Source organism: Girardinichthys multiradiatus, chromosome 3 (genome assembly GCF_021462225.1).
Source record: "Girardinichthys multiradiatus isolate DD_20200921_A chromosome 3, DD_fGirMul_XY1, whole genome shotgun sequence".
In the NCBI taxonomy this organism is placed as follows: Eukaryota; Metazoa; Chordata; class Actinopteri; order Cyprinodontiformes; family Goodeidae; genus Girardinichthys; species Girardinichthys multiradiatus.
This window is the reverse complement of record NC_061796.1, coordinates 31,809,838-31,824,086: the sequence shown is the minus strand read 5'-3', so window position 1 is coordinate 31,824,086 and position 14,249 is coordinate 31,809,838. Positions and strand designations below refer to the sequence as shown.

The 14,249-nt window shown below is 40.9% G+C and overlaps 1 protein-coding gene across 5 annotated transcripts in view; it reads right to left on the bottom strand.

Moving 5' to 3' along the window:
• ddr1 (discoidin domain receptor tyrosine kinase 1) overlaps positions 1 to 14,249 on the bottom strand; it is an 89,117-nt gene that overhangs the window by 25,127 nt on the left and 49,741 nt on the right. For all 5 annotated transcript variants that reach the window (XM_047358540.1, XM_047358557.1, XM_047358569.1 and 2 more), the window contains exons 5-8: positions 11,216 to 11,368; positions 9,260 to 9,407; positions 4,667 to 4,769; positions 3,808 to 3,994 (exon numbers count right to left, since the gene is read on the bottom strand). In XM_047358540.1, the coding sequence (XP_047214496.1) occupies positions 3,808 to 3,994; positions 4,667 to 4,769; positions 9,260 to 9,407; positions 11,216 to 11,368 (591 nt within the window). The remainder of the gene's footprint in view (positions 1 to 3,807; positions 3,995 to 4,666; positions 4,770 to 9,259; positions 9,408 to 11,215; positions 11,369 to 14,249) is intronic.

Sequence of the window (14,249 nt, the reverse complement as noted above, 5' to 3'; positions counted from 1 at the left end):
ATCTGCTGTCAAAAAGTTTACAAACCACAGTTCTACAACATATTCAAATGTGTGCTGTTCATTCAGTCTGTGAGAGAGAGCCAGCTTTTCAGCAGATAACAGTAAGGCTAAAAAAAAAGCATAGCAATGTTTACGTTTTTTGAATTTTCAATGTGTTGTGGAACATGCTGGACTTGAAAATGTTGGCAGCCTTTTTGGAAATCTTAAGGCTCCCACATACTTGACTCAGCAGACGTGTCCGTGTAAAGCTAAATTTTTAAGACTGCGTACGTGGTGTCACATTGTCACAGGACATTGCTCAGTGGGAAGAAGTCTTCACATCAAACTGTTTTATACGCAATACCAAGCTGCTACAAGCAGACAGGCCTGAGGATGCGCAGCATCACAACCACTCTCTGTACTGCATAGGTGTTCGGTAGGGGCCTGGTGGAAAAGAAACTGCGCTAGACGCCCCAATAACTCATCAAACTTGCTACTATCCATTTCCTCTCTTCGACTCACTAGCAGAAAAGTGTGGGAAATGTAGGAATTTGTCAGAATAATTGTAGGAAATTGGTACGGTCGACTATGAAACTTCAAACGTCCATGGACAGTGCACGTCTGCACAGCGCACAATACGGCTGACCATGTAGGAGCCTGTAGGGTTAAAATAGGTTTCTATATACACTCGACAAAAAGCACAGAATACAGTTTTTGAATTGCTAGCTTCACTAACAATGCTAATTGCTATTATAGGATTAACTTAAAATAGAAAATGTCAACATGGTATTATTTTATCTTTGTTTTAAAATAAATATCAAACCTTGTTTTATAGTGAAATAATTGTTTATTATAGTTATTAACTATAGTTTATTGTAGTATTTTTATATTTTCTTACATTTTAGGTCTAACGTAGAAATAGGAATCAGTTAAAGTCTGATGATAGGACACAAACCTCTGATCGCTGAATCTTCAGACTGAAAAAAGACTTTCCTCTGTTCACAAGTTAATCTGCTTTAATTTATGAGGCTGAGAGAATGAGGAGGAAGTTTAGGAGATGAGGAAAGGATGTTGATTGTAAAAGGAGTAAGGGAGAGGTTGAAACTTAAGATCAGAGATGGAAAATTAAGAAGGAAAATGGTGGATTTTTACTTTCCTTCTGAGATAGAGGAGTTGGTGCAGAGGTTGCCTTGACAGGTTTGCTGTTAACCTCACACAGTGCAGGAGCAGTCACGCTAATCTAATCCACATGTTAATGCTCACACACACGAGATGCAAGACGTCCAGCTGCACCAGATGCTCGGATGATGTGTAAGCAGGAACAACATTTGATGTGTGCAACGTATAATGACTATATGAGTGTAACAAGTAACTCACTACTCCTTCAGGGAATAAAGCTCCAACAACCTGTAAAGGCTTTTTTTTTTTAGGGAATAGCTCTGCATTCATTACATTTAACCTTTTTCATCATAAATTCAGCCTGCATTAAGGATTCCCTCTGATCTTTCTTTTTAGTTTCAAACGCACTGACAAAAAAATGTTCCAAAATATTCCCCAAAGGACCGATCTGGAGCGTGACAAAAAGCAGATCCAAGAGTGCCATGACTGTCAAAGGGTTAAAGAGCAGATTTCCCGTTTGGGAAGGTGATTAGCCACAGGTTAGGGAACTCTGTCCTGCAGAGACAAGTCAACCAAGAACTGGGTTCAGGTTCCCACTCTTTATTTATCTGACCTGTGCGCCTGACATATCCGCTCAGTCAGGCAAGCATAACAGTGTATGTCAGCTGAGGTTAGTGTGGGAAAACCACCAGGGAAAAGGCCGGAAAAGCTGGATAAGTCTTGGAAAAACAATAGGAACACTGCTGGGAGAGATTTTAAATGGTAACTAAGGTAAAACAGGACAATACAGAACACACGAAGAAGGAAAAATCTGCTAAGAGAGAACACTGACAATAATTAGATTTACTGGCTGTAAATTCCCTTTTCAATATGAACACGAAAGGTTTGTTTCACCCAAACCGACATTCCAACCCCCGTCCAATACAAAAACACAGTTATAACTCAAACTGGGTTACCTCATATCATTATCGCAATGGCTGCTCAAAAAACTAACCCCAAAAACCACACAGACGCACAAACATACTCTGTTGCAACTCGGTCGCTCCCAGAGAGACTAGCACAGATGCACCATCCCGTCAGAAATTACGGCACATCCAAACTAATTAAATGGCCACAAAGCTATTCCAGTCAATATGAAGCTGCCCGCAGTGGCAGATTAACAAAGCTAAACACAACGAGGCTGGAATTAAGGAATGTCTAAGGAATTTCTTTAGCAACCTGAATAATCAGTCTAACTCCAAGCAATATTCACTGTAAAGTGATAGTTTTTAGATATAAAGATACCCTAAACAATTTATTACCATGTGCATTTGAATAAAAATAATGAATAAGGGCTTGGACTGGTTTCTGGACAATTTTCTTCAAGCTTTTTATGAAATCAAATAAAGAAAGCCCTAAATTAAATAGACAAAAAACTCAATTCATTCATTCATCTTCTATACCGCTTATTCCATGTTGGGTCACGTGGAAGCTGGTGCCTATCTCCAGCAGTCTACGGGCGAGAGGCAGGGTTCATACCCTGGACAGGTTGTCAATTCACTGCAGGGCAACGCAGTGACACACAGGACAAACAACGTCACACACACCCATTCATACCTAAGGGCAATTTAGAGAGACCAGTTTACCTAACAGTCATGTTTTTGGACTGTGGGAAGAAGCCGGAATGCCCGGTGAGAACCCACGCATGCACAGAGAGAAAATGCAAACTCCATGCAGAAAGACCCCCGGTCGGAAGTCGAACCAAGGACATTCTTGCTGCAAGGCAACAGTGCTACCAACTGCGCCACCATGCAGCCCGTAAACAAAAAAAAAAAGAACAAAAAACTATAATTTAATAATAAATCTCAAGGTCATCCAACAACTTTAAATTTCAAATGCTGAATGTCCAGATCTGGAGCTTTTGTACCAAAACAGACTTCAAAATTTATGTGTGAAAATACTGTTTATGCTGGAACAACCAGACAGAGGCTGGGTGCTTCAAAAATGGATGACTAAATGAAGACACCTTCACGAGGACCACACAATCGAGGCACGTGTCAAAATATCACAAGAGTCAATTCACGTGTTGGACAAGCAGAAAGACTATCACTGTGTGGTGTGTGTGTGTGGTGTGTTACCAGCTTTGGTACTTTTGCATTTTTGGACTTTTTATATTGACTTTTCCCAGCCATGAAATAGGATATTGTTCATTAAATGAGACTCAATCCGTACCTGTCTTGTAAATGTTTCCTTATCTGCATTAGTGATTCTCTATGATCTACTCATAGTCTGCTGTAAGGAAGTCTACCAGCAGGAAATAATTTTGGCCTAATTTGGGGTCATAATCTGTCATCTTTCATTAGATTTAACTGGCCCGCATGGGGATGACAGTCACGATGAATGGAAACCGGGTGTAATATGCAATATGAAAAAAATGGGCAATAGGAAAATAACCAAGCAGCTTGGTAAGAAGGCAACAACCGTTGCAATAAATTGTCTGCATGAACAACATTAATACATGTCACTTGAAATACAATAAATACTGTATGTAAGTTGTCCTTTGCAACTACAATATTGTTAACATGGTTATTGTGATGCCAAATGCAAAGCAATATATTGTGCAGCTCTAACCAGAACTGTTTTTCTCTCCATAACAGGAACTTTTGCATATTTTTCTGTTTGAAAAACTCCCTTAATAATTTATTCATACATCATTATGTCCATTCTCACCTGCATATTGTTGAACAATCTGGGTTTCTCAAAATGGAACTCTATGTCCACGCTGCCTTGCCCCAGGGCTTCCCGACTCCATCCAAGGTAATCGTACCCCGGCCACACCCGCAGCTCCTTAGTTTCTATAAAGTCATCTCCTCCCAGGACACCGTCACAAAGCTGACCGAGGCCTCCGAACTGCATCCTACACACACACACACACACACACACACACACACACACACACACACACACACACACACACACAGCATTGCTTTAATTAATAAGTCATTCTGCACAGAAATAACAGATTCATGTAGCAGCGAATGAGGCAAATCAAGAGAGGAAAACCTGCGTATGCACAAGCAAAAACACACAATGGCAGAAACACGTCCCAGCAGGCATAAAGCAACACGACAGCGCCAACAATGAGACTCCCTCTCCCCACAGATGTAAGAGCCCTCGTGCCTAAATCTGCTAGAAAAACGTCTGGATTACATCAGAAGTGCCTGCTTACCCGTAGCAAAACATTTAAGCCCCATTAACTGCATAGCCTGTAAAAGCGTGGACCCCTCAACCCACCCTAAATTCCTGGTTTACCCCTCATTGCCCACTGCCAAACATTATGATATAGGAAACACGCCTCAAATCCCTCAGCGACTAAAAAAAACAATGTCATTCTCTCTCGATTTGGTGGACCTTTCAGTTTGAGCATGTGATAAGCACCAGGCACATTTTACTTTCAGTGTTTATTTTGATCACATTCCAGCCACATCTGAACATTTCCATAAAAGTTTAATGGTTGAGAGTCGATGGAGACAAGTTACCTTCTTCTCATACATAAAAATAGAAACAGAGATGCAGCTGAATATCTTACCCTTGTTCTGTGCTCCCATCATAGGTGGAGTCGTTTAGATAGACCGGTATACTGGACAAGTTCATGACATGGCCCACCGGAGCCGTATAAGCGTTCAATCCATCTGGGAAAACAAAATTACAGGTTGAAGTTTGGAAAGAAAACATGTTTCTCATAACTTTCTGTTTCAGTTAAACATGCACTACACAGATACGAAACCTTTTACTTCTCAAATCTTATTTTGTAATGCAGAAACAGCCTGTCAAATTTAGCGCCATAGTTCCAGCTAATAACCACAATTGTACTTTAAACAAATGTACAGGTCCTTCTCAAAATATTAGCATATTGTGATAAAGTTCATTATTTTCCATAATGTAATGATGAAAATTTAACATTCATATATTTTAGATTCATTGCACACTAACTGAAATATTTCAGGTCTTTTATTGTCTTAATACGGATGATTGTGGCATACAGCTCATGAAAACCCAAAATTCCTATCTCACAAAATTAGCATATTTCATCCGACCAATAAAAGAAAAGTGTTTTTAATACAAAAAATGTCAACCTTCAAATAATCATGTACAGTTATGCACTCAATACTTGGTCGGGAATCCTTTGGCAGAAATGACTGCTTTAATGCGGCGTGACATGGAGGCAATCAGCCTGTGGCACTGCTGAGGTCTTATGGAGGCCCAGGATGCTTCGATAGCGGCCTTTAGCTCATCCAGAGTGTTGGGTCTTGAGTCTCTCAACGTTCTCTTCACAATATCCCACAGATTCTCTATGGGGTTCAGGTCAGGAGAGTTAGCAGGCCAATTGAGCACAGTGATACCATGGTCAGTAAACCATTTACCAGTGGTTTTGGCACTGTGAGCAGGTGCCAGGTCGTGCTGAAAAATGAAATCTTCATCTCCATAAAGCTTTTCAGCAGATGGAAGCATGAAGTGCTCCAAAATCTCCTGATAGCTAGCTGCATTGACCCTGCCCTTGATAAAACACAGTGGACCAACACCAGCAGCTGACACGGCACCCCAGACCATCACTGACTGTGGGTACTTGACACTGGACTTCTGGCATTTTGGCATTTCCTTCTCCCCAGTCTTCCTCCAGACTCTGGCACCTTGATTTCTGAATGACATGCAGAATTAGCTTTCATTCGAAAAAAGTACTTTGGACCACTGAGCAACAGTCCAGTGCTGCTTCTCTGTAGCCCAGGTCAGGCGCTTCTGCCGCTGATTCTGGTTCAAAAGTGGCTTGACCTGGGGAATGCGGCACCTGTAGCCCATTTCCTGCACACACCTGTGCACGGTGGCTCTGGATGTTTCTACTCCAGACTCAGTCCACTGCTTCCGCAGGTCCCCCAAGGTCTGGAATCGGCCCTTCTCCAAATTTCAGAAATTTCTTTCTGTGTCTTACCCTCTTGCTTGAGGGTGTCAATAGTGGCCTTCTGGACAGCAGTCAGGTCGGCAGTCTTACCCATGATTGGGGTTTTGAGTGATGAACCAGGCTGGGAGTTTTAAAGGCCTCAGGAATCTTTTGCAGGTGTTTAGAGTTAACTCGTTGATTCAGATGATTAGGTTCATAGCTCGTTTAGAGACCCTTTTAATGATATGCTAATTTTGTGAGATAGGAATTTTGGGTTTTCATGAGCTGTATGCCAAAATCATCCGTATTAAGACAATAAAAGACCTGAAATATTTCAGTTAGTGTGCAATGAATCTAAAATATATGAATGTTAAATTTTCATCATGACATTATGGAAAATAATGAACTTTATCACAATATGCTAATATTTTGAGAAGGACCTGTATTTGGCTACCAGTGTATTAAATCTGTCTGATGCAAGCTGTTCTAAGCATCAAGAACAGCTTTGTGTGCAAAAACCGACATTACTGCACCAGTCAAGTGGTGGCCATCAGGGGTTAGCATGTGGGGTGGCCAGCATTATTTAAGCGCATTTATGCAAGAGTTATGTTCACCTTTTGGAGAACTCTGCATGCAATAAATCTGTTTTTCTTACCTGAGTAACTAGATCGGAGTACAGCTCTTACCCTCTTACATTAAACAGTGTTCTACACTAGAGTGAAGGGCTGCAAACTAAGGCAAAGTTGAAGGATCTGGTTTAGAGGTGTCAAACCCCTGTCCAGGAGGGCCAACGTCCTGCAGCGTTCAGGTGTTCTTAAGTAGAGATGCAGCTAAAAGTAGCAGGACATCAGCCCTCACCGATTGGAGTTTGACACCTGTAATCTATTTATCTGCTGTGTGTTCAGATTGCTACGCATACACGCAGTAAAAAAAGACACACAAACCTTTTTTTCTCTAAACATTTCCCATTTTAGGTCAGTTAGGATTAGCAAAAATTATTTATATCTGAAAAATGTTTTTTTAAGATTTTTGTTTGACTTTGTTCACATTCAGAAGATAAAATGCATTTTCTTAGTATTTGGAAAATGTCCTTTTCCACTGTTGTACTTGCACTGACACCTTTCTATCAGTACCATAATTAGCTTCTTCAGCAATTTGAGCTATAGTAGCGTTGTCCATTGGATTGGACCACACATCAGCCTTTAATCTCCACATGCATCAATGGGCCTTGATTCTGTTGCTGGTTCAGCTCTGGTCCTCCTTTGGACCACTCTTAATAAATAATGACTAGTGCTGTACAATATAGCAAAAATGTATCACCACAGATTCAATGTACGCCATAAGAACGTTGCAACAAACTGAACTGGTGGTGGGGTTCCCAATGTATAGCCCTGGGGTCATTTTGTGCCCCCCATCCACAGTTCAAGAATGCTATACATTTTTCGGATAAGATTTGTCAATGATAAAATCTTTTTTTAAATTTTTTTTATGTAAGGTACAACACAGAGTATTTCTCTTTTATTATCCATAATTTCTTGTGCCAGCGTGCTTTCACCTATTCATTAAAATTGGCTAAGCACATCAAGGGTTTTCAAAGGTTTTTGCTGGGAATAGACTAAAAATATTTTGTAGACAAACAAAATAGAAAACATTCGACTGTACAATGTTTTTTTTATTAAGGCAAACATCTAAAACCCTTATTTTGAATTTACAATGACAGCTTTTTTTCTACCTTGTTTCATTAAATATTTCATGTTTAATTTCTTGCTTAGGAGGTAAAAAGGAACGAATTCAGAGTAAAATTATGCCCCCCCCCAGTACTTTCAGCTGGGCAATTTTGGCCAGTGGTGCAAAGAGTTTGAACACCACAGGTTTAGATATCAAGCACAACAGCTTTCTGGCTCAATCATTTATTTTAGGGGCTTGTTGTTTAAAGCAGCAACAAAATGTTTTAGAAGGTCACAAGGTGGTTAAGCCATTGAGAAACTACAACTAAGTTGCTTAATAGCCAGACCCCACACAACTTCTTCAGTAAAACCTTGTTAAGATGGACAAAATGAATTATATGTTTCCAATAGCTATATAAACTACTGGGCCTAGGTTTGCAATGTACCCAAAGCAGAAAGAAATGTGTTTATCAGAAGTCAAATTGTTAATGTAACATTCAACAACATTATTGCACGTTGCATGTTTTCCCAATATCATGCCGCCCTTATAATTACCACTGCAGACCAGAAACAACCCAACACAGCTGCAGCTTTAAGGTTGTTCTTGTCAAACCAAAAACATCAACTGTGAGGATGAAAATGTTCACTTGCTGCCTAATATATCCCACCCACTAACTGATGCCAGGAAAAGGTAATCAGTGTTGTTCCTTTCACCTGTTAGTGGTCATAATGTTATGCCTCATCTGTGTTTTTGACCATGTCCAGGCAGATTGCTACAGCTGGTTTGGTAAGCAGTGAGCAAGAGGTCATCCTCTTGAACCCATTCATCTCTGGCATTCATTAACCCATACAAGCTATCTGCTGTAACAAGCAGCTGCTAATCAGCCTGGTCAGTCAGCACAACACCGGCTGCAGCCTCTGCTGTCCATAATAAACAACGCTTCACAGGGTATTTACACTGCAGCATGCTCTTCTAGTCACTGAATGTCTGAGGGTCATGCAGCTCCTCTTTGAATGTTAAACAAACACGAGAAAGAGGAGTCACCTCTGTATACTCTGATTTGTGATTATATCAGAATGTGTGGAAAAAAGCCTAACATTCATTAGATTCTGCATAATCTGTGGCCTGAAGTTGAACCGAGTTGCTGCACCCCTGAGACTACAGCGGTTGCTCTCCCAGAAGGCTCAGAGCAGGAACCGGGTCTCTTCGATTCACTGACGCCTGTGATTTACAGAGCACCCCGTTCCGTCTCTGGGAGGAGGATGGGGGCAGGAGAGGAGATGAACCAGTCATAAATACTCAGCATTGTGCTTCAGAAAAAAAACATTTATCAGGCTGTGGCTTCTTTTCTCTGGGCGAAACCCTCAGAGGCTACAAAAACACGTACTCATAAACATTACCATCTGATATGAAATTAAATTGAAGAAGAGGGAAAACTCAGTCACCTTCAGCATAATCAGACTTATCAAGATCTAGCAGCCATACCTGAAATACACAGACCAGATGATAAGAAAAGCAAAGAGTTTGTGTGTCTATGAGATCTCCTTATGTTTCGGTCACCCACACACACATACTTACCATTCCACACACAACCGTAGAGCTCCACCCGAAGGCAAACACTCATTACCCGGTCGGCCAGGGGGTAAAACCTGACCATACGGGCAACAATTGGGGGGCCGAGGTCTTTCAGCACAATATCATAGGTGTTCTCATTACCAGACACCACCTAGAGAGGGGGAGAAGCACAAATACTCAATAACATGCTACACCACCCTGTTGGTTCCTTTCTGTTACATCTCTCCCAGAGTGTCTCCTCTATTAATGTCTGGCTTTAGTACATCCCGCCTGAAGGCTCCAATTTTTTGTTCCAGGCATCTTCAAGTTCTATTGATTTAAAAAGTGTCTTAATGAAATGACTGAACTTTTACTTTTAGTTTTGAAACAAATTTGAAAAAATGTTGATTTTACAGAGATTCTCAAGAATATTATAATCTGTAGGTGAAACAGTCTAACACAGGGACTGTGCAAGGAAGGAAGGAAGGAATGAAGAGAGGGAGGGAGGAAGAAAGGAAGCGAGGGAGGGAGGGAGGAAGCGAGAAAGGAAGAAGACTGGGATGGGATGTCAGGGCAGCTCCCCAAAGATACTTTGACATGTTTTCCCAGTCAAATAAAATCATTTAACATTAGAACTCCCAGGGCCGTCAATTTGACGGTTTTGAAAGTTTGACATGCCATAACTGGTTTATTAAAACTCTTATCTTCCTGGCCTCCTGATTTTTTCTAAACCTGTGTCTTGTGTATTCCTATGTCTCTATTTAAAAAAACTAACAAAGTAAATAAAAGATCTAAGTATTTCTACCTCTAACTACCACACCCGCTATTTTGACGGCTCTATTATTTATATAGATTTTTTTTTTTGTCCCGCGGCTGAGTATATGCACGAGCGTTGCCTAGCAACCGCCACTCTAGAAAGCTGTCTGAGAAGTAGATTGCTAGCATCCTACAAATGGCTTCCAGACGAAGATTTTCTGCTCAAGAGACAATGAAAATGCTTTGAAAATTAGATGAGTGTGATTCTGACGGCTCTTGGTCAGTATTCAGCAGTGACAGCGAGTCAGAGAGTGAGCCTCCCCCGGCTAAAAAAAGACGAGTCGTCCCATCTGCGGCGGTGGCGATTTATTCTTTCAAGGTAGTAAATGACTAGCCTATGTAAGGATTTATCATTTTAGGCTATAGTTTACAGATTAGTAAACTAATAATCTATACACTAATTATATAGCAACAGTGCCACAATCTGCAGAGGTTCAGAGACAGGGAGACGAGCCAGACGCCTAGTCCTTAGCTATAAATCCAGCAATCCAGCTCACTGGCAGGAGAGAAAATACTAATCAAGGTACTGATAATGGACAAAAAAAAAAAAAAAGTTAGGCCGTAGATAGGTATAGTAGCCTAGTAACAATGCTCTATTCTGCGCTTTACAGCGTCTTCATCACAAGACGAATGCACACCTAAGAGGGAGGAGCAGATAAGAAAGGATGGCACTGTGTGGACAGTGGTAGGGGAGGAAGAAAGTAGAGGAAGGCGTCAGAGCCAGAATGTGTTGACAGAGGCAGAGGGACCCACCACATACGCAAAGCGCCAGATCCAAGGTGTCCAGACCACATTCTGGGCATCCAAACCCATCTTGTAATAGAGCAATGAAAACTCAGAGCTGGACTCATCGCCAAGGAAAATACTGTACATGTGTCAAAGGCAAAAAGCGATGCCTTTATCTATACAAGTTAAGATTTTCTTTGCACTGACCATCAGCCAGTGGACAAAAACAAATTTAGACAAAGATTAGCTGCTTAGTAAATCACAGAGAAGAACACATTCAACAGTCTGAGGACACGGATCGATCCCTCTTCAATAACTCAGCTCACCCTCAGGCTCCTTTTCACATTTAATTTTTTGCACTTGTGTACAGAGTTGCAACTCTAATTAATGAAACACTTTCATTAAAAGGGCGAGGAGGAGGAAGTCCTGCTGACTTACCTCTTGTCCCCAGCGGTCCGTCCAGGTGATCCATTTCTTTCCATCTCTGGAGTAACGGAGTCGATAGCTGCGGACAAACTCCTGGCCATGCCCGTCGGCATGCCGACCTTGGGTCCCAACCAGAGCCACGAAGTGGAGTTTGCGCAGGTCAATCTACAGGAAATACGCCATTAAGACACGTGTCCCAAAGCAAGTCATTACAAGACTTTACAAATGACCTAAAATGTGAAATTTAACAATATCAATTTCCGTTTCGTCTTTCTTCTCCACCTGGTTCTTATTAAAGTCATAGGTGAAACAGCATGCCTAGTTTTCCCCAAATACAGATCCTTTAAGCTGTCCACCTCACCAGGTTTACTGATTTCTCTGACATAAAACAACTGTTTCTTATTTAAACCGTGGGTAGAGTTACATTTGATCAGCCAAAGGAATGCTCCTCAGATTATGCTTTGAAACAAGAACAAGTTGCATGGAATCTGGCTAAGCTGCTTTTTCTGGTGAATAACTTATACAGCGCCTAGCAGACGTTTTCACAGCCCATGAACCTTTCCACATTTTCTCATGTTTGAGCCATAAAACTCAGTGTAATTTTGGGGACTTTGTGTGATAAACCAACACAAAGCAGTGCATAATTGGGAAGTGAAAGAACAATCTTACCTGGTATTTCAAAACTTTCTAAAACTGGCATGCATTTCTAATCAGCCCCTGGGAGTAAATACTTTGTAAAACCACCTTTTGTTGCACTTACTACTGGAGGTTTTTTGTGCTATTTTTCCATCAGCTTTGTATATCTTGAAACAGACATTTTTAACCCATTCTTCTTTGCAGCTCAAGTTTCATTACAGACTCTCAACTGGATTTAGTTTCGAACTTTGACTAGGCCATTCTAACACACAGACATGCTTTGATCTAAACTGTTCCATTGCATCTGCGGCTTTAGGTTTAGGGATGTTGTCTTCCTGCAACTAAATATCTGACCCAGCCTCAAGACGTATATGTCCTCTAACAGGTCTTCTATGTATTTAACTCCATTCATCCAATCATCTTCCTATCAACTCTGAACAGTTTTGTTGTCCCTGCAGAAGAAAAGCATCTCCACAGCATGATGCTGCCATCACCATGGGGATTGTGTGTTTAGGGTGTTCGTTTTCTACTGCGGTTTTTTGCATGCACCCCACAAAGTTACATTTGGGTCTCATCTAACCAAAGCACCTACTTCCACATGTGTGCTGCATCCCCTATATTGTTTATATTGGACTTGAAACAAGACTTCTTCTGACTTTTTCTTTTAACTGCTTACTTTTTGCCACTTGTCCATCAAGGTCAGATATTTGAAAAACACAACTATGAGTTTTCCTGTGAACAGGTTCTCCCACCTGAGCTGTGGATCTCTGCAGTCCCTCCAGAGTTACCATGGGTATGTTGGCTGCCTCTCTGATTAATGCCCTCCTTGCTTGCCTGTTTAGGTGGATGACTTTGTAGGTGCTCTCTGAGATGGTCAGAGCTTGGGACCTGCTTAAACCCATCTGCTGTTTGTTTACCAATGTTATCTAGAAAAAACAACCTCTTTTTCTTTTAACATCAAAATTATGTACTACTTTAATAGAAAATAATGCACTGTCAAATGCTGCTTTTAATAGTGTATCACTCTAAAATGATGAACAAAAAGAAATACTGCAAACAGCACATGAACAAACTGAACCTAAAATGCATGTTTCGTTGAAGTCCATGTCAGTTTCTTATGTGAGCTAGATTACCATTTAACTAGATATAACCAAACAATCAATTACAACTAAATTATCCTTCTGCTCGTGTAATCAAACACCAATTCTCGGTGATTGGTCAGGGAGCACAAAACAATTAGTCAGCATTGTTATTTGGATTAAGGTTGTAGTTATTTTACCTTGTAGCTACATTGGCCTTTAGGGCTTTGTAAAGCAAAACCTGCAAAATGACTAAAACAGATGGTGGTGTTCCTTCCACCACAATAAGAAAAACTTTCAGAAACCGTAACTTCACTTCAGGGGTGAATTTTTAAAAAACGTAAGTAGTGAGGAAAGTCAGCTCATAAAAAGCAGGTGAAGCCGTTTCTTTCAAATCACGCAAACATTACCAGGCAAGTAATGTAAAAATAAGCTAGTTTAAAAGTTTAACATTGTATTGTTCTATTGAAGATGAAAAAATCTAATCAACATCTTGAAAAGATTGGCACCATCAAGCAGTAATGAACAAAGTGAAGTGAAGTGTTAAAAAATAAAGTCAGGAAACTCTCTAAAGATATTTAAAAGCAAACTGAGGAGCCATTTTGGCCATTCGATCAGCCTGCAACCAGAGAGACAGACTTCTGCAGGTAATGGTCAATCTGCTCCAGCGCCATTTCATGCTTTTGCAGTTTTTGTCGTTTCAAAACTTTTCATTTAGGGTAGCTGAACAGTCTGACATTTGCTTCCTCCCCGATCAGTGAATGAATGACTGTCTAAGTGCAACCGGGTGAAAGAAGTTCGAAGTGTAAAAGCACTTTGAGAGATCAGTACAGGGGTGCAGCCAGGAATTTTAGGTCCCCCCATTACCTGTAGGTCAATACTAGAACAAGCACAATATTTACTGCTGGTGAATTGTACATGTAACAGTCTGCATACAGGTTGTTTGTTTTTCTGTCATCAACATGGGAGAAAACATGGAAATTATTTAGAGACACGGTTGATGGAAATGTTGCCCTTCCAGTGTCAGCAGTCCAAACACTTGCTGTTGGTTCGCCTTTTGACTTATACACTTCTGCCAGGATGAGTAACCCAATGCAGGCTTGCAAGTGAGTTCCATCCACTTCTTTCCAACCATCCCCACACACGCGCCTATGCTCTAAATTTGTCATCTCAAGTGTTATGAACAGCTCAGATGCTGATCTTATGTCTTGGACATGGCTGACAGCATATCTGGTGGGGTCTGGAGCCATTTTCATGATGTTAGCATCACTACCTCTACCCTGTAGTGAAAGTGGAGAAACAGACCACATTGACTTTCCATTTTTGGAACG